This window comes from Giraffa tippelskirchi, chromosome 4 (assembly GCF_054371585.1).
Source record: "Giraffa tippelskirchi isolate mGirTip1 chromosome 4, T2T-mGirTip1v1.2.pri, whole genome shotgun sequence".
Classification (NCBI taxonomy): Eukaryota; Metazoa; Chordata; class Mammalia; order Artiodactyla; family Giraffidae; genus Giraffa; species Giraffa tippelskirchi.
Window position 1 is genome coordinate 196,985,001 of NC_137278.1, and position 17,672 is coordinate 197,002,672.

At 51.7% G+C, this 17,672-nt stretch overlaps 1 protein-coding gene across 5 annotated transcripts in view; it reads right to left on the reverse strand.

Annotated features, from left to right (window-relative positions):
• Positions 1-16,427, reverse strand: part of PLEKHG6 (pleckstrin homology and RhoGEF domain containing G6) — a 30,417-nt gene extending 13,990 nt beyond the window's left edge. The window contains exons 1-4 of one of the 5 annotated variants that reach the window (XM_081588251.1): positions 16,367-16,422; positions 6,217-6,411; positions 4,195-4,400; positions 2,851-3,000 (exon numbers count right to left, since the gene is read on the reverse strand). In XM_081588251.1, the coding sequence (XP_081444377.1) occupies positions 2,851-3,000; positions 4,195-4,332 (288 nt within the window). In that variant the 5' untranslated portion in view covers positions 4,333-4,400; positions 6,217-6,411; positions 16,367-16,422. Of the gene's footprint in view, positions 1-2,850; positions 3,001-4,194; positions 4,401-5,639; positions 5,938-6,216; positions 6,582-16,366 lie in introns of those variants that run through there. The other 4 variants (XM_081588252.1, XM_081588249.1, XM_081588253.1 and 1 more) reach the window with 4 other exon arrangements.
• Between the last annotated feature and the right edge of the window lie 1,245 nt (positions 16,428-17,672).

The window sequence follows — 17,672 nt, forward strand, 5'->3', positions numbered from 1 at the left end:
GTTATCTTAAGACATTTATTGTGGGAATGAGTCTGGTAAGACCTTTCTATTGTTAGTTCTAATCTTGTTAACTTAAGATGTATGTGGGAGTTCAGTTCAGTTCAGTTCAGTTCAGTCGCTCAGTCTTGTCCGACTCTTTGCGACCCCATGAATGCCAGGCCTCCCTGTCCATCACCAACTCCCTGAGTTCACCCAAACCCATGTCCATCGAGTCAGTGATGCCATCCAGCCATCTCATCCTCTGTCATCCCTTTCTCCTCCTGCCCTCAATCTTTCCCAGCATCAGGGTCTTTTCCAATGAGTCAGCTCTTCGCATCAGGTGGCCAAAGTATTGGAGCTTCAGTTTCAACATCAGTCCTTCCAAAGAACACCCAGGACTGATCTCCTTTAGGATGGACTGGCTGGATCTCCTTGCAGTCCAAGGGACTCTCAAGAGTCTTTTCCAACACCACAGTTCAAAAGCATCAATTCGTCGCCGCTCAGCTTTCTTTATAGTCCAACTCTCACATCCATACATGACCACTGGAAAAACCATAACCTTGACTAGATGGTCCTTTGTTGGCAAAGTAATGTCTCTGCTTTTTAATATGCTGTCTAGGGTGGTCATAACTTTTCTTCCAAGGAGTAAGCGTCTTTTAATTTCATGGCTTCAGTCACCATCTGCAGTGATTTTGGAGCCCAGAAAAATAAAGTCAGCCACTGTTTCCCCATCTATCTGCCATGAAGTGATGGGACCGGATGCCATGATACTAGTTTTCTGAATGTTGAGCTTTAAGGCAACTTTTTCAGTCTCCAGTTTCACTTTCATCAAGAGGCTCTTTAGTTCTTCACTTTCTGCCATAAGGGTGGTGTCGTCTACATATCTGAGGCTATTGATATTTCTCCTGGCAATCTTGATTCCAGCTTGTGCTTCCTCCAGCCCAGCGTTTCTCATGATGTACTCTGCATAGAAGTTAAATAAGCAGGGTGACAATATACAGCCTTGACGTACTCCTTTTCCTATTTGGAACCAGTCTGTTGTTCCATGTCCAGTTCTAACTATTGCTTCCTGACCTGCATACAGGTTTCTCAAGAGGCAGGTCAGGTGGTCTGGTATTCCAATCTCTTTCAGAATTTTCCACAGTTTATTGCGATCCACACAGTCAAAGGCTTTGGCATAGTCAATAAAGCAGAAATAGATGTTTTTCTGGGACTCTTTTGCTTTTTCGATGATCCAGGGGATGTTGGCAATTTGATCTCTGGTTCCTCTGCCTTTTCTAAAACCAGCTTGAACATCTGGAAGTTCACGGTTCACGTATTGCTGAAGCCTGGCTTGGAGAATTTTGAGCATTACTTTACTAGCAGGTGAGATGAGTGTAATTGTGCGGTGATTTGAGCATTCTTCGGCATTGCCTTTCTTTGGGATTGGAATGAAAACTGACCTTTTCCAGTCCTGTGTCCACTGCTGAGTTTTCCATATTTGCTGGCATATTGAGTGCAGCACTTTCACAGCGTCATCTTTCAGGATTTAAAATAGCTCAACTAGAATTCCATCCCCTTCACTAGCTTTGTTCATAGTGATGCTTCCTAAGGCCCACTTGACTTCACATTCCAGGATGTCTGGTTCTAGGTGAGTGATCACACCATCGCGGTTGTCTGGGTCATGAAGAACTTTTTTGTACAATTCTTCTGTGTATTCTTGCCACCTCTTCTTAATATCTTCTGCTTCTGTTAGGTCCCTACCATTTCTGTCCTTTATCGAGCCCATCTTTGCATGAAATGTTCCCTTGGTATCTCTAATTTTCTTGAAAAGATCTCTAGTCTTTCCCATTCTATTGTTTTCCTCTATTTCTTTGCATTGATTGCTGAGGAAGGCTTTCTTATCTCTCCTTGCTATTCTTTGGCACTCTGCATTCAAATGGGTATATCTTTCCTTTTCTCCTTTGCTTTTTGCTTGCTGTCTTTTCCCAGCTATTTTTAAGGCCTCCTCAGACAGCCATTTTGCTTTTTTGCATTTCTTTTTCTTGGGGATGGTCTGGATTCTTGTCTCCTGTACAATGTCACGAACCTCCATCCATAGTTCATCAGGCATTCTGTCTATCAGATCTAGTCCTTTAAATCTATTTCTCACTTCTACTGTATAGTCATAAGGGATTTGATTTAGGTCATACCTGAATGGTCTATGTGGGAGTGGGTCTTGTAAAAGTATATAAGGCCCTGATAAGACTACCAAGGGGGACACTCTCTGTCTCCCTTCTGATGTCTATGTCAGAAACTTTCTCTGTCCCCTTTTACCTTAATAAAACTCTGCTACACAAAAGCTCTTGAGTGATCAAGTCTGGTCACTGGTCCTGAAGCTAAATCTTCGGGGATCACGAATCTGACATCATTCACTGTAAGTTATCATATGTGTGTGTGTGTGTGTATGTGTGTGAATGGGAGGTGGCAAGCAGCCCTGAGCATGAGTGGGGACACGCAGGCCTGGCGAGAGGCGAGGATCAACCCTGGCTGGGATTACAGGGGTCGGCACAAGGCTGGAACCCGGATGGAGAGGTGCCTTGTCTGCAGGAAGGTCCCTGACTCCGGGCTCCCTAATCAGAAAGACAGCTTCCAGGTCTCTCCTGAGTCAGACCCGTTCAGAGGGACCTTCAGGTGGGGGCCAAAAGGGGGCTTAGGGAACCAGCGGTCCCGGGAACATTTGGACACTTGCCCGTAAAGCGGACATTTTTATGAGACAACCTGGCTGGGAGATGCTCCCCTGAGGGTCTCTAGACAGAGCTGCACTTGGCTTCTTGGAGGGGCTCTGGTGTTCTCAGCTCTGATTGCAGCTCAGACTGGGAGCTCAGTGATGGAAGGAGAGGGACCCCTCACCTTGAGTTTGGGGGAGTGAGGTGTCCCGACCCCAAAGGGACTTCCGTGCGTCTTCTCGGGCTCTGGTTCTCGAAGCCTCAGCGGAGACAGGCGTCGGGCTGGGCCAGAACCCGTGGTAAAGGGGATGTAGCCCTGGAGGCGGCTGGGATCCTGGAGGAAGAGCAGGGGGAGCTCTGGGTGTGCCCCCTTCCCCCAGAGGTCCCAGAGAGGCAGAGTGGGGCCCGGCTTAGCTCTGGACAGCGTCCCCCACATCTGCCTGCAAGTTGGGCCGGCTCACCGCTCCCCTAAAACCAGTTTAGTGTGAGCCGCTCTGGCCCTGAGTCACAGTGGCTGCTGCCAGGAAGGCTGCCTACATGGGCAGGAGCCAGTCAGGTAGGGTAGAGGGGCTGAGGGTAGAAGTGGCCTTGTGCAGAGCAGGTGCAGAGGCACGTATGCGACTGGGCTCTGCGTGTACCCCAGTGTCCCCAGCTCCTGTGTGCTCCCTACACTCTGGCCGTGTGTGTGCACAGGGCCCGGTGCACATACACTCTGCGACCCATGCACGTGGGGGTGAGGGCACACACATGTGTGGCCTCCTCCCCGGGGCATACACCATCCCGTTGGGAGTGGCTGCCCTTCTGTGGGAGAAGTTGAGGCTTGGGCCAGCAGTCTCTCCCGGGCAGGCCTGGTCACATTCCTTGACCTGCCTGTGGCCTCACTTACCCCACAGACTTCCTAGTCTCCCTTCCCGCCCTCAGTGGTATCCCATGGCCAAACCTTCCTCTGGTCAGATGGGGGCTACCCCCGGCTGGAAGCAGAATTGACCTCAAGGTGGAGGGAGGCCGAGGGAAAGACCGCTGGGCCTCCACGCCCCTTTCCTTGGTCAGCGCTGGAGGCCGGCCAGGGGGGTGGAGCCGGGCTGGAGCCAGGCAGGCCCCCACACCCCTCCCCACCTGTACAGTAGGGACATCTTGAACCTTTGCTCTTCCTCCAAGCCTGACTCAGAGGAAGGCAGGTCTCAGGGAGTCGCTCACAGGCTCTCCCCTAGTAGAGCTGGGAGTCTGGGAGGCACTGAACCCTGGGTTTGGTCACCTCCCACCCCCAGCTCCATGCCTCCAACAGCACCGAGGGCCTGGCCCCTCCTGGCTCTCTGCTTCACCTGCCCCATCTGTCTGGGGTGGGTGTGGAGTCCCGTGACCCTGGCCCCACACAACTGTCCTCTTCCTCACAACCCAAGAAAGAAGGCAGGGGTGTAGGCTGGGAAGAGAGCCGCCCAAGGCCTGGCAAGGGGACAGAAACTTGAAAGCCCGGGTGTCCTCCCGCCTGCCCCGCCCAGGTCACCTTTGGGGCACAGCCTGGACTCACCAGCACAGGGCCTCCTCGGGGATAGACACTGCCTGGAGGACTTGCGGCTGAGGCCCGATACCTGCCTCCATAGGTCTCAATGCGGGAGGCCACCAGCCCTCGGAGGGGACCCTTATCGGGAGGACCCAAGGCCTGCATCCCTTCTCTCCTGGGTCACCTGCAAAGGCTCATCACTCCAACGTGCAGGGGAAAGGGGCCCCCTGAGGCTGCAGAGAGAACATAAGGATGGAAGGGCCAGCCTTGGTTAGTGGAGAGTGCCAGGCTGGAGACAGAGGTGGAGGGGGAGGGGAAGAAGGAGAAGAAGGGGAGGAGTAGAGCCCAGTTTGCTTGTTGGGGGAGTACCATGGCCTCATCTAGGACTTGGTGGGGGTTGGGTACACCCCACATGCTGGGCAGAAAGCCCCTTGGAACCATACCCCCTCATTCACATGTGCACACTTGGGGTACCAGTTCCTGCACTGGCTTCAAAGGATGCTGACATCCTAAAGAGTAGCTGGGAGGAAGGGTCACAGACAGGTCCCCTGCTTCCTGGGTGCCCCCAGGTGAGGGGGATGCCCCTTGCACCTAGCAACACCCTTCCCTCCTCAATACATGGGAGTGGGGGTAGGGGTGGGAAGTTGCGGGGGGTGGGGTGCAGAGGCGGTGAAGACAGCCCGACCTGCCACCTGTTTTTGCACAGCCCACAAGCTAAGAATGGCTGTTTTACATGTTTAAATAGTTGGAAAAGTCAAAAGAAGAATAAATTAAAACAATAAATAAAATTATGAAAAAGAAGACTAGTTAACAACACAGGAAGATTATATTCAATTCAAATTTCCATGTCCCTAAAGAAAGCGCTATGGGATCACAGACATGTCCCCTCCTTGGCCAGTTGTGACTTCCTCCCTGCTAGCTATGACAGAGACCGCAGCGGCTTCAAAGTCTGAAATATTTACTCTCTGGCAACCCATTCCAGTATTCTTGCCTGGAGAATTCCATGGACAGAGGAACCTGGCAGGCTACAGTCCATGGGGTCGCAAAGAATGGGACACGACTGAGTAACTAACACACAGACACAGACACAGACACAGACACACACACACACACACACAGAGACACACACACACAGACACACACACACACACACACACACACACACACACACACACACACACACGGAAAGGAACGCCCCACCCCTTACTTAGACCTTCAGGCCATGGGCAAGTCTTAGACCGCTGGCCTTAGAGATGAGCAGAGAGGGAGCGGGCTCTGTCTAGTCTCCCCAGCCTCTGGGAGCTCCTCGGTGAAGCTGGGAGACACGCGGGGGGCTCCCTCCCCTCCCTCTAAACCCCGGTAGAGGCCTCCCCGCTCTCTGGGTGGGCGGGGCTTGGAGAGGAGAGACCGCCTAAGCAAGTGCTGGTGTCCCTCCTGGTGGGCTCCGGAACCCCGCTCCGCCCTCCCCTTACCTTTCCTCTGATTTGTGAGCTGGGGAGCGCAGCGTTCCTTGCCTCCCAATAACCCTCCCTCCTTGGGCTCCGAGTCCCTCTTCCCGCAGCCCCGGGTCCTTTCTGAGCTTTGACCCGCTTCCCTTCCTCTGGGCCCCGCGCCCCCCGCCTCCCGTCCCGCCCCGCCCTCCCGCCGCTCACCTGTGCCCGCAGGTGTCCCGGCGCCCGCTGCCCGCGCCGCCAGCCCCGCGGTCTCCGACAACGGCTCCCCCGGCGATGCTCGCCCCGCGGCCCGGCCGGGTCTGGGACCGAGCGGCCCGCGGGACCCGGGCTGCGCGGAGCCGGGCAGGGAGGGCGGGGGCGGGGCGGGGGCGGGGCGGCGGGCCGGCTCCTCCCTCTCCCGTGGGCATCCGACCCGCCGCGCAGCGGGCGCCCTTGGTCCTTGGGCACCGGGCGGCTCTGCCTCGCCCAGCAGGGCCCCCTCCTCTCTTCCCCTCGCCCCTGAAGTCGCCACCCACCCAGTCCGTCCTGTCGCCGTCGCGCGTTGCCCTCCGGGTCGGCGGTGGTGATGACCGAGTGACCCGATGCAGGTACCCACCTCGCTTTCCGCGTCGGTGAGTGGCCGGCTAGCCCCGTGCCCCGGCCTCGGCCTCGTCTTCCTCCTTTAACCAGGCAGGAGAGCAGGACCGGGAGCAGAAGGGGCCTCGGGGATCAGGGACCCCGGGGGCACTGCCCCCTTCTGGCAGCGGAGTCCAAAGTGTGACCTTTATCTCTGCTTGTCGGCTCCAGCCATCTGGTGGAAGGTTGGATTTCACCTTTGCTCCGGGGATGGCGCCTCATGCCAGGCTGAGGCTGGCCCAACGCTTCTCCCACTAACCAAATCTGGGGGTGGGCGGACCCCACTCTTTACTGGCAAACAGCCACACTCCCGCCTTCAGGAGGGCGTCTGAGTACCTACAGCCACTAATAAAACAGACACTGTTCAAGGAAGGGCACACTTCACATTCCCAAGTCAGGACACATAGTCTGACAGAAGTACTGGATATCAGGAATCAGGAGTGTCCATAGATGTGTGGTCACTGTCATCTCATGCTCAGGGAGCCAAAGACCCCGTGGAGGGTGGAAGGGAGGTGGGGGCAGATCTGAATGCAATGGCTCTGGCCCTCCACGGTGTCCCGTGGCCTTCCTCCTGTGAGTCGGCTATGCCGTGAGGTATACGGACACTTTCAAAAGCTCCCTCTCTCATTGTTTCGCTGGCTTATTGAACCCACTGGTAATCTCAGGTGTTCCAGTCCTCTCTGACCGCGACGGCTCTGTTTGATGTGGAAGAGGGATCTTTATCCTTTGATAGTTTCTAATTTCATCCACCTTCCTCCTATTCGCCCTCCAAGTATTCTCTTGTTCTGAGCTTGCTGTGATGTGATTGCTCTTGTAGTTCAGAAGAGCTGTTGGTACCTCCTGCTTCCTGCTTTCCAGCTCATTCAGATCAGTTTTAGGGAGAGCAGTAGGATGGGGCAGGAACTGGGATGGAGAGAAGCCTTTTTCCCATTCGCGCGCCCGCGTGTGTGTGTGTGTGTGTGTGTGTGTGTGTGTGTGTGTGAAAGACAGAGAGAGAGACCCAGAGATAACAAGACTAGCCACGAGGTAAAGACAGCCAGTAAACAGGAGGTGGTGGTGATTACTGGCAGTATTAAATGACACCCTAGACACTGCTGGTGCCAAGGATGCCCTCCCAGTGTCTCCAGGAAGGAAGTGGAAGCAGTAAGAATGGAATTGAAATTGAGAGACCAGAGGCAAGCCTGGACTTACAGGCTCTGGGGAGAGCTGGCTGAACTGGCCCAGTGGACATGAGAGCGTTAACCCTTTCACTTCCCTCTAGGCTGAGATCCAATCTCCACCCGCCACTGCCCCAGGGCCTGTCTTCAGCCCCTCTGGGAGGCAAGGTTCCCAGGGAAAGCTGGAGTCTAGAAGCTGGGGGAGTGGCCGGGAGGAGTGTGTGGGCTGGGAGGTGGGACTCCTGTGTTCTATTTGTTCTGTTCTGGCCTCCTTAGTTGGTTCCTCTCACAGTCTCCCTTGTCCTTCGGTGCTGTGGAGAAAAGACCCCTGCCTGTGATAGGCTGAGAGGGGAGCACAACTCAGGGAGCTGAATGCAACCTAAAGACTTGAAAGATTGGCGGGTTGGCCTCTACTGAGTGGAGCTGGGGTGGGGGTGGGGACACCTGGATAGTGTCTTCCTTCCTGGCCAACCCCCACCTTCCCTCATACCCATCCCTCTTTTTTTTTGGTTGCACCACACAGCTTTCAGCATCTCAGTTCCCCAACCAGGGACTGAACCTGTGCCCTCAGCAGTGAAAGCGCAGAGTCCTAACTGCTGGACTGCCAGAGAATTCCCCCGGCTTGAGTCCCATTTCTCCTCTGTGCCTCAGTTTCTGCCCCAGTGCAGATGACCCCAGCAAGTCCCCAGCTGGACCCCGCAGCTAATGAGGTGTCTGTCTGTCCAGGAGCAGAGCTCTGAGGACCAAAAGTGTCTGTCCAGTACAGCATGAGGGTAACTTCTGGGGCTGGCGTAAGGAATCCCAAGTCCCTCCTGCCTTTCCTCACAGGTGGGAAGGTCAGGGAGATTCCCCTGATCCCTGAACTCTGCCTAGCCCACACCTCTTGGGGTGGGGCGGGGGCCATCTGGGTTAATGAGGTGCTGGCAGGCACTGGCAGCCAGGCAGCTGATCGGAGGCATGTCCTTCTCTAGGCAGCGCTGGGAAGGGTGAGGTTGGGCAGGGGAGCTGAGGGTTCCAGCTGGGAGGCACCAAGTCACGTGAGACAGATAAAACCAGGAGGCCAGTCCAAGGGGCACAGCTGACAGCGCCTTAAATGGGAACTGATGCCCTCCCTCCCTACGCTGCTTACTGGCAGTGTTCTCTGTGCCAAGGTGGGGAGGTATATAGAATATGCATTCCTAGTACGAGTATCCGCGTTGAATAGTACAGGCTTCCCTGTACCACCCTGTAGTTCAGCTGGTAAAGAATCTGCCTGCAATGCAGGAGATCCGGGTTCGATTCCTGAGTTGGGAAGATCCCCTGGAGAAGGAAAAGGCAATCCACTCCAGTATTCTTGCCTGGAGAATCTCACGGACAGAGGAGCCTGGCAGGCTACAGTCCATGGGATTGCAAAGAGTTGGACACAACTTAACGACTAAACCACCACCCCCCACTCCAGTGTTCTTGGGCTTTCCCTGGTGGCTCAGGCAGTAAGAATCTGCCTGCCATGCGGGGAACCTGGGTCCAATCCCTGGGTTGGGGAGACCTGGGTTCAGTCCCTGAGTTGGGAAGATCCCCTGGAGGAGGGCATGGCAACCCACTCCAGTATTCTGGCCTGGAGAATCCCCACAGACTGAGAAGCCTAGCGGGCTACAGTCCACGGGGTCGCAAAGAGTTGGACATGACTGAGCGACTAAGCACAGCGCAGCAGCATTCCTAATACAGAGATAGTCCCTGACTTCCAGGAGATTACAAAGGAAAGGGGAGACAGACAGGCTAGTGGGGAACAGAACGTTGGTGTGTAAGTTACATGTAAGGAATGAACCAAGAGCTGTGGGAGGGATGAATAACTACATAGGGTAGCCAGGGAAGGCTTTGTAGAGGAGGCGGATGTTGTGCTGATGGCTTAGAAGATAACTAGGAGTTTGCTAGGTAGAATAGGAGGGAAGGGCATTTCTGGAGGAGGGAATGGCATGAACGAAGACAAAGTGTTTAGAGAGGAAGGAGAAGGGACTTCCCTGGGGGTCCAGTGGTTAAGAAGCCTCTTTCCAAGGGGAAGCTGATTCAGATTAGGGGACTAGGGTCCTACATGTCTCTGGGCAACCAAGCCTTTGCACCACAACCAGAGTGCCCTTGAGCTGCAACGAAGACCCAGCATAGCCAGAAAAAAAAAAAAGAGAGAGAGAGAGAAAGTGGGGAAGGGCAGGATTCCCAAAGGCTTCCTGAGAGTCTGCCCTGATAGCATCCTGCGGACATTGCCCCCTCCCAGCTGCCAATTTCTGGGTGGTGGCTTGAGAGGACTAACTTCTTCCTGGTGTTCAAAGACCTCAAATGTATGGTCCCGGTTATGCTTCCTGCCCTTCACCTGCTGCTCTCCTGCTTTGTCCCTGGACAGTCCCCATCCTCTGAATCTACATCATCTTCCCTGACTCCACGGACTTGCTCAAACATGTCCCCCTAATGGCATAATTAACACTCCTGACCCCTTGTTCCCCCATTTCCACTTCCACTTTGTTCAACATCCCACACCCTTCAGGACCTTTTCCTGACAGTTCCTCAACCAGAGGGATCACTTTCTTTCCTGCTTTCAATGCCTTGGCCACCAGGCTCCTTTGAAAGGCACCACCTAATATTGCTGATGTGGGCATAGGTGCCCATGGCCCTCACTGGACTCCTAGCTCCTTGGTGCAGGGACACCCCAGCACAGGGGCTGGTGCAGGCCTAGCATCGCTGTCTGTGGAGTTGAACGGCCTTGACTTACTAAAAGGACTCAGACAGGATGAACTTGTAGATAGAATGTCATCTCTCTGCTCCTGCTGAAATAACCACCTTTGTTTTTTAAATACTTGGAATGCTTCCCTAATTTCATTGGAGCATTCCTGATTCATTAGTGAAGCTTCAGCATATCTTCAGTGGTGCTTCTGGCTCCTTAGGACAACCACCCCAAGTAGGTTTTACCTTGCACACCAGTTTTGATGGCTTAATAGTGCAGTCTTCTAGAATATTTTGTCCAGGGCTTCCCTGGTGGCTCAGTGGTAAAGAATCTGCCTGCTAATGCAGGAGACATGGGTTCGATCCCTGGGTTGGGAGGATCCCCAGGAGAAGGAAATGACAACCCACTCCAGTATTCTTGCCTGGAAAATTCCATGGCCAGAGGAGGCTGGCAGGCTACAGTCCATGGGGTCGCAAAGAGTTGGACAAGCCTGATCCACTAAGCATACAGCATGCACCTCTTCCCCGAGGGCCGTGGTCTCCCCTAGTGGCAATCCTTGGAAGTGCAGTTCGGTTTGACGGTCTGGTTTTCCCTTTCATGCACTGAAAAAGGAAATGGCAACCCACTCCAGTGTTCTTGCCTGGAGAATCCCAGGGACGGCGGAGCCTGGTGGGCTGCCGTCTATGGGGTCGCGCAGAGTCAGACATGACTGGGGCGACTTAGCAGCAACAGGGGGGCCAGAGTGGCCAGGCTCCAAGCCTTGGCCTTTCTCAGTTAGATGGCAGCTGTGTGGTCTCACAACTCAGCACTCCTCGCCATGTAAGAAGGCTGCCTAACGGGCAGATGGTCCTCAATGCTGCCTGATGACTGCCAGCAAGGGTGCTGCCCAGATTGTCCCTTTGTTCCAGCAGCTCTGATCAGTGACAACCCCTTCCTCCAAGCAGTCATTTAATGTCTTCCCTCATGTCTGGGCTGACAGTGAGTGTCGACCTGCTCAGCCCGAGTGACTCAGCAGCACACAGAATGAAGAATTTTAAGGCTCTGGGTCAGTCTTTGCAAAAGTTTTCAAAATGAGAGGAGCTCACCACCCCCAACCTCGGTCAGCTTCTATGAGCACTATGGCCCTTGTCACGAGTCCAGGCTCACAGCCAGCCCTTGCTCGTGAAATACACAAAATATATATGTATTTTGAGGTTCATTTGCCCAGAGAGATTGACTGTCGGCCCATCTCATTATGGTGCCTCTTGCCCAGCCTAGGAAGGTGGGTAGCTCTTTCACTCCTAAAGCAGATGCTAGCACAAAAGTCCTAAATCATTATTTATAATTTGATTTGACAACCCTGAATTTCAGGAAGTTCTTTCTCATCTCTGACCCAAATACCTCCTGCTCAAGCTTAAAGTAATTTCCTCATGCTCAGGGGAATACCCGTCTCTGTATCATGGGCCCCTTTTTGGATAATTGAACCACAATTTGGGTCACAGTTCGTGGCTTCCCAGGTTGCTAGTGTTAAAGAATCCACCTGCTAATGCAGGAGACTTAAAAGACACTGGTTTGATCCCTGGGTTGGGAAGATCCCCTTGAGAAGGAAATGGCAACCCACTCCAGTATTCTTGCCTGGAGAATTCCATGGACAGAAGAGCCTGGTGGGCTACAGTCCATAGAGTCACAAAGAGTTGGACACAATTGAAGTGACTTAGCAAGCACACTCGGGTCATTGTAACAGCATGCTGAAGCCTTGGATCCACTCCCCATCCTTCAGAGACTTAGATTCTCAGTTTGGGGTCATGTGGGCAGCCCCTAGGTCTCAAGAACCATCCTGTGTGCCTGGCACTGTGTTCAGTGGAGACCAGTTAGCTCTCTTCCCTGCATAACCCAGTGGAGTGGGGCTGCCTGTATTAGCCCACTTGATAAATACAAAAACGAGACTCAGAGGTGAAGCCCCTTGGCCAAGGACATGAAGCCAGTATGTGGAACAGCATATGGAACATCCAACAAAGCTTCAGGGTGGACACTGGTCCAAGGACTAGCCTCACAGGAGATCTCTGTGTGCATTCTGGAGAGATGTCTTCTCTGACCTCGCCCCCATTTCATCCCCATTTTATGCTCGTCCCACGTGGCACTTGTGGTAAAGAACCCGTCTGCCAATGCAGGAGACTTAAGAGACACAGATTTGATCCTGGGTCAGGAGGACCCTCTGGAGGAGGAAATGGCAACCCATTCCAGTGTTCTTTCCTGGACAATCCCATGGACAGAGGAGACCTGCGGGCTATAGTCCACGGGGTTGCAGAGAGTCAGACATGACCGGGCACACAAGCGTTATGCTCATCTCCACCCTGATCCTGCACTGATCCTTTGCATCTGCCTAGATGGCCTTCAGTCATGGCCCCATGCGTTCCTTACAGTCATTGTTCAAAGGCAGGCCCTTCACAAGGGCTTTTGGGGCAGGTGAACTTGACTTCTCCAAGTCTCCATCCTTGTATGTAAAATGAGGATAATAATACTAATTTTTGAATCATGATGATAATAACAGCTAGCTTTTTATTAAAGCAATTACTAGGTGCAGGCATAATTTAGCACTTGACATGTGTAATTTCATTTAATCCTCACCAAAACCCTTCGAGTTAGATATTAACCTCATTATAACAGATGAGGAAACAGGCTCGGAGAGGTTACATAACATGCTCACAAGGACAAAGTTAGTAAGAGGAGAAGCCAGAATTTGAACTCACGTTGTCTGACCCCAAAGCCTGCACCTCTCACCTCTCGCCTGTAGAAAACAGATGGGTTACTGTGGGTAAGCCTGCTGTAAGACGGTGAAGGACAGGGAAGCCTGGCTTGCTGCAGTCCATGGGGTTGCAAAGAGCTGGGTATGACTTAGTGACTGAATTGAACTGAACTGAAAGCCTGCCGTGGGGCTAGGAAACCAGAGGAAACTGCCTGCCTTGTTTCCATCTGAAAGGCTGTCTCAGCATCCAAAGAGACAGAACTGTCATTCCCGAAGCCTTGAGAAGTGATGCTGGCCTTTGCTCAGGGCTGTCCTGGGGCACAGGGCCCTGCAGCTCACGACCAGCTCTGTTTCCTTAAAAAAAAGCATCTTCGCGGGATTTCCCTGTCGGTCTAGGGGTTAAGACTCCGCGCTTCCACTGCTGGGGAAATGGGTTCGATCCCTGGTTGGGGAACTAAGATCCCATGTGCTGAGCGGTACAGCCAAAAATCATCTTCATATATCACCCCATCCCCCAAATATCACTCCTCACATCTGTTCAGCCTCTCCGCTCCGTCTGTCTCCTCGAAAGCCCTCTTCCTGATCATCTGTCCTGAAGCTGCATCCCCTTGCCGTTATAAAGTCACCTGCCCTAGTCCTCTCACAGATTTTTCCGAGAAGCCACTGTGCTCAAAAGCAGGTAGTCAACTCCCATGAGGATGGAAGATGCTTGTCTTGGTATCCGGACTCTGGGCACGTCCGAAGCTGATGAGAAACCCTAATGGGCTGAGGTGCCAACTGAGAGGCGATTTAGACAACTGCCTTCCTCATGGGCCTCTGTCCCATCTCCCTTTTCCTTCCCCCTCCTCCAGCCCCTGGGGGAGGGAGGAAAGGGGAGTTATTTGACCCTCCTGACTCATCCAGTTCTGCACGTTCTGCACAACTCAGATTGATTCCTGCCCAGCCATCAGACCCCTCCAGTCCCAGCACCCTTGCCCAGCCATCAGACCCCTCCAGTCCCAGCGCCCTCTCCCACCTTTGGTTCCTGTTGCTTTCACCACCCCCGCCTCTCAGCCTGCCTTCACTGTTACCAAACTTTCCATGGTGGGTGTTGCGTCTCCTTAACTAGGCTGTGTACTCCTTCAGAGAGGCAGCAACAGCACAGTTGTCTAGCTCAGGTGTGGAGTCAGGCAGCCTTGGTTTGAATCCTAATTCTGACACTTTGGCTATGTGGCCTGGGCAAGTTATTTAATTTCTGTGTCTCTGAATCTTCACAGCAGAAGCATCTATCTCATATGATTGTATGAGGACCAATTGAAAGTGTTGAAAAGCAAAAGTGTAAATCGCTCAGTCGTGTCTGACTCTTTGCGACCCCATGCACTGTAGCCCACCAGGCTCCTCTGTCCATGGGGATTCTCCAGGCAAGAATACTGGAGTGGGTTGCCATACTCTCCCCCAGGGGGTCTTCCAACCCAGGGATTGAACCCAGATCTCCTGCATTGCAGGCGGATTCTTTACCATCTGAGTCATCAGGGACCAAATGAGTTAATATTAAAAAGCACTTAGAATGTGACCTGACATTGGATGCTCAATACAAGTTTATAATATAAATAAAGTGCAGCAATGGACAAATAATTAATTACTGTTAGAATAATTAGGCATCAGAGCAAATTAACAACAAGAAGAGAAGATACTACAATACTAGGAAGTGGCAGGCTTGCAAAATATGTATTTAATGATTGTTGTTAAATGCATTCTTTACAGGAGAATCACATCACAGTGCTGTTAAAAATTAATCTAACAAGGACATGGTAGGAATTAACAAATGAGGTGAGAAATGACTGACAATTGACTGGCAGGAGATGATCCAGCAAGCAGGAGACATGTATCCAAATTAAAGAAAGAAAAAGAATGATTTTCCATTATCCAATAATTTAGGGGCCAAAGTTAATAAAAAAATTTTCTATAAGTCATTAAATGTTTGCAAAAATATAAAGCACTGAAGTGCCTCTAATACATGTCCCTTTTATTTAAAGACCTCAAGTAATAGCTCAGTTGGTAAAGAATCCACCTACAACGCAGGAGACCTCGGTCATGATTCCTGGGTCTCGAAGATCCGCTGGAGAAGGGATAGCCTACCCACTCCAGTATTCTTGGTCTTCCCTTGTGGCTCAGCTAGTAAAGAATCCACCTGCAATGCAGGTGACCTTGGTTCAATTCCTGGGTCGGGAAGATCCGCTGGAGAAGGGAAAGGCTACCCATTCCAGTATTCTGGCCTGGAGAAGGGAAGGAGAATTCCATGGACTGTATAGTCCGCGGGGTCGCAAAGGGTCGGACACGACTGAGTGACTTTCACTTTTACTTTCTTTTGCATTCAGCTGTTGAAAGTAAATGTGAAACTTTTTCACTTCCTCCTCCTGGAAGTCGTGTAAATATGCAGAGGAGAACAGACCCAGACAGCACGGCTGAGGGTAGCAACCAAGCTCTTCAAGGCTGAGAACAGCCAGGGCGCAGGTGCGCCTCGCAGCAGAGAGCGTCCATTGCCCAGATGTCCTTTAAGAATCATGAATATTTTTGAGATCGACGGACAAGGCACGTGCTGAGCCACCAGTTTGTCACCTGCATCAGGTAAAGTGCCATCACCCTTAGGACTTCGCCTGTTTTGTGCTCAGGGATTCACCCTCAGGAATCAGGCATTCTTGGACAATGGCGGGGGTGGGGGTGCAAATGGAAATGAATAGCATCCTGGGGCTTTCCCGGTGGTCCAGTGGTCCAGATCCTGTGCTTCTTCGGCAGAGGATTTGGGTTTGATCGGTCCAGAGAGTTCTGCCTGCCTCAGGGTGCGGCCCCTCTGTGATATATCCAAGTCTAGAACACACCAACGGGGCCCAAGTATGTTTTTATTTATTATTATTTACCACTGCTTTATGGACTCATTTTCTATCAAATCTTTAAAAAAATTTTTATTGCAGTATGTGCTGTACTTAGTCACTCAGTCGTGTCTTTCTCTTTGCGAGACCATGGACTGTAGCCCACCAGGCTCCTCAGCCCATGGGATTTTCCAGGCAAGACTGCTGGAGTGGGTTGACGTACCCTCTTCCAGGGGATCTTCCTGACCCAGGGATCGGACCTACATCTCTTATGTCTCCTGCATTGGCAGGTGGATTCTTTACCACTAAGACCACCTGGGAAGCCCCAGTTTCAGGTGTAGAGCAAATTAAATCAGTTGTACATATACATATACCCCCTCTTTTTTAGATTTTTTTTCCCTTATAGATCATTATGGAGTACTGAGTAGACTACCCTGTGCTATACGGAAGGTTCTTATTATCTATTTTATACATGGTAGTGTGTACATATCAATTCCAGTCTCTCAATTTCTCTCTCTTCACCCCCCTGCCCCTTACTGCCTGGTAACCATAGGTTTGTTTTCTGCATCTGTGACTCTATTTCTGTTTTGTAAATAAGTTCATTTGTACCTTTTTTGATTCCCACATGTAAGCACTATCATGCTATATTTACCTTTCTCTAAAATAAATATTTATCATGCTATATTTATCTAAGTGAAGTGACTTACTTCACTCTGTGTGACAATCTCTAGGTCCATCCACTACTTATCTTCTTTTTAATGTCACATTGGAGAAGGGCATGGCAACCCACTCCAGTATTCTTGCCTGGAGAATTCCACGGACAGAGGAGCCTGGTGGGCCATAATCCATGGGGTCGCAGAGTCAGACACAACTGAGAGACTAACACTTGTCCCCAAAACAAAAAGATATATGTGACAGAGAAGACATGAAGATGGGTCACAGGTTTGTGGCGATTCGATTAAAAGAGGACTCCTCAAAACTGATATTTTGGTGTCGTTTTATTTGGGGCCACAAAGCTTTTGCATTCCAAGCATTAATATAATACTTAATAATAATTAGTAACAAAAATCCAGGAGGGGTGAGAGGCTGAGGCACACCTAAAGTGTCTCATGTAGGGGTGTATTATTTTTTACATGCTCCCTCCCCTCCCTATTAGACAAAATTATTGATGACATTTCATATTTGTCCTGACTCAATAAGAAACGTTTAACCTGTGATTCACCCTCTTTTTTGCTATTTAAAAACAGAAAACACTTATTCGTCCTTTAGATCTCAGGCCCCTTAAAAGTTGGGGCCTTCTCTGACCCCTGGAAGTGTCCTCCATAAGTGTCAAAAACGCCATGAAAGGTTGGTAGAAAGATGAGGGAAGAACATTTCATGGAGTAAGGACTTCAGGTAGGTGAGTCAAGTGCCCAGACTATCCAGCGTGGGGAATTTGAGGAGTGGACATAAGCTCAGGATGGGGGGCTCAGGGTCAACTGGTTGTTAGGGGTTGAGAGCAGGAACTCCAGAAGAATGACCCATGGTTTATCTGTGTTTGCTGGCCTTGCCAAATGTCACGGTCTGCTGTTCCAGGAGGTTCTCAGAGGCCAATCCAGAAATCCAGGGCCCTGCCCTCCCAGGGTTGCCAGGGCAACCTTGTTGGTAAAGAATCCTGTTTACTACCTTCTGACTCACGCTTACCTGTGGTTTCTATGGCTGCCACCAACAATGGAGCATAAATCCATTCCTGGAGGGTGGGGTCTGCAGGGTGGGGCTGCCCTCTTCCTTTTTCTGGCTCAGAACCACACAGAATTTCCCAGACCATAGCAGAGATGATGGGGGTTGGGGGAGAGTCTTTGACTATGGAATTTCAGGTGGGGTGTCTTTGGGAGGGGATTTGGAGAGGCGGGGGCCAGGAGCAGAGAACGGTAGAGGCACAGGTCTGTGCATTTCAGCCTGGGGTTCATGCAGAAAGGACAGTGTGGCCCCAAGCTTATCGAAGCCCTTTCTCTCTAAATAATTATGGTGAGA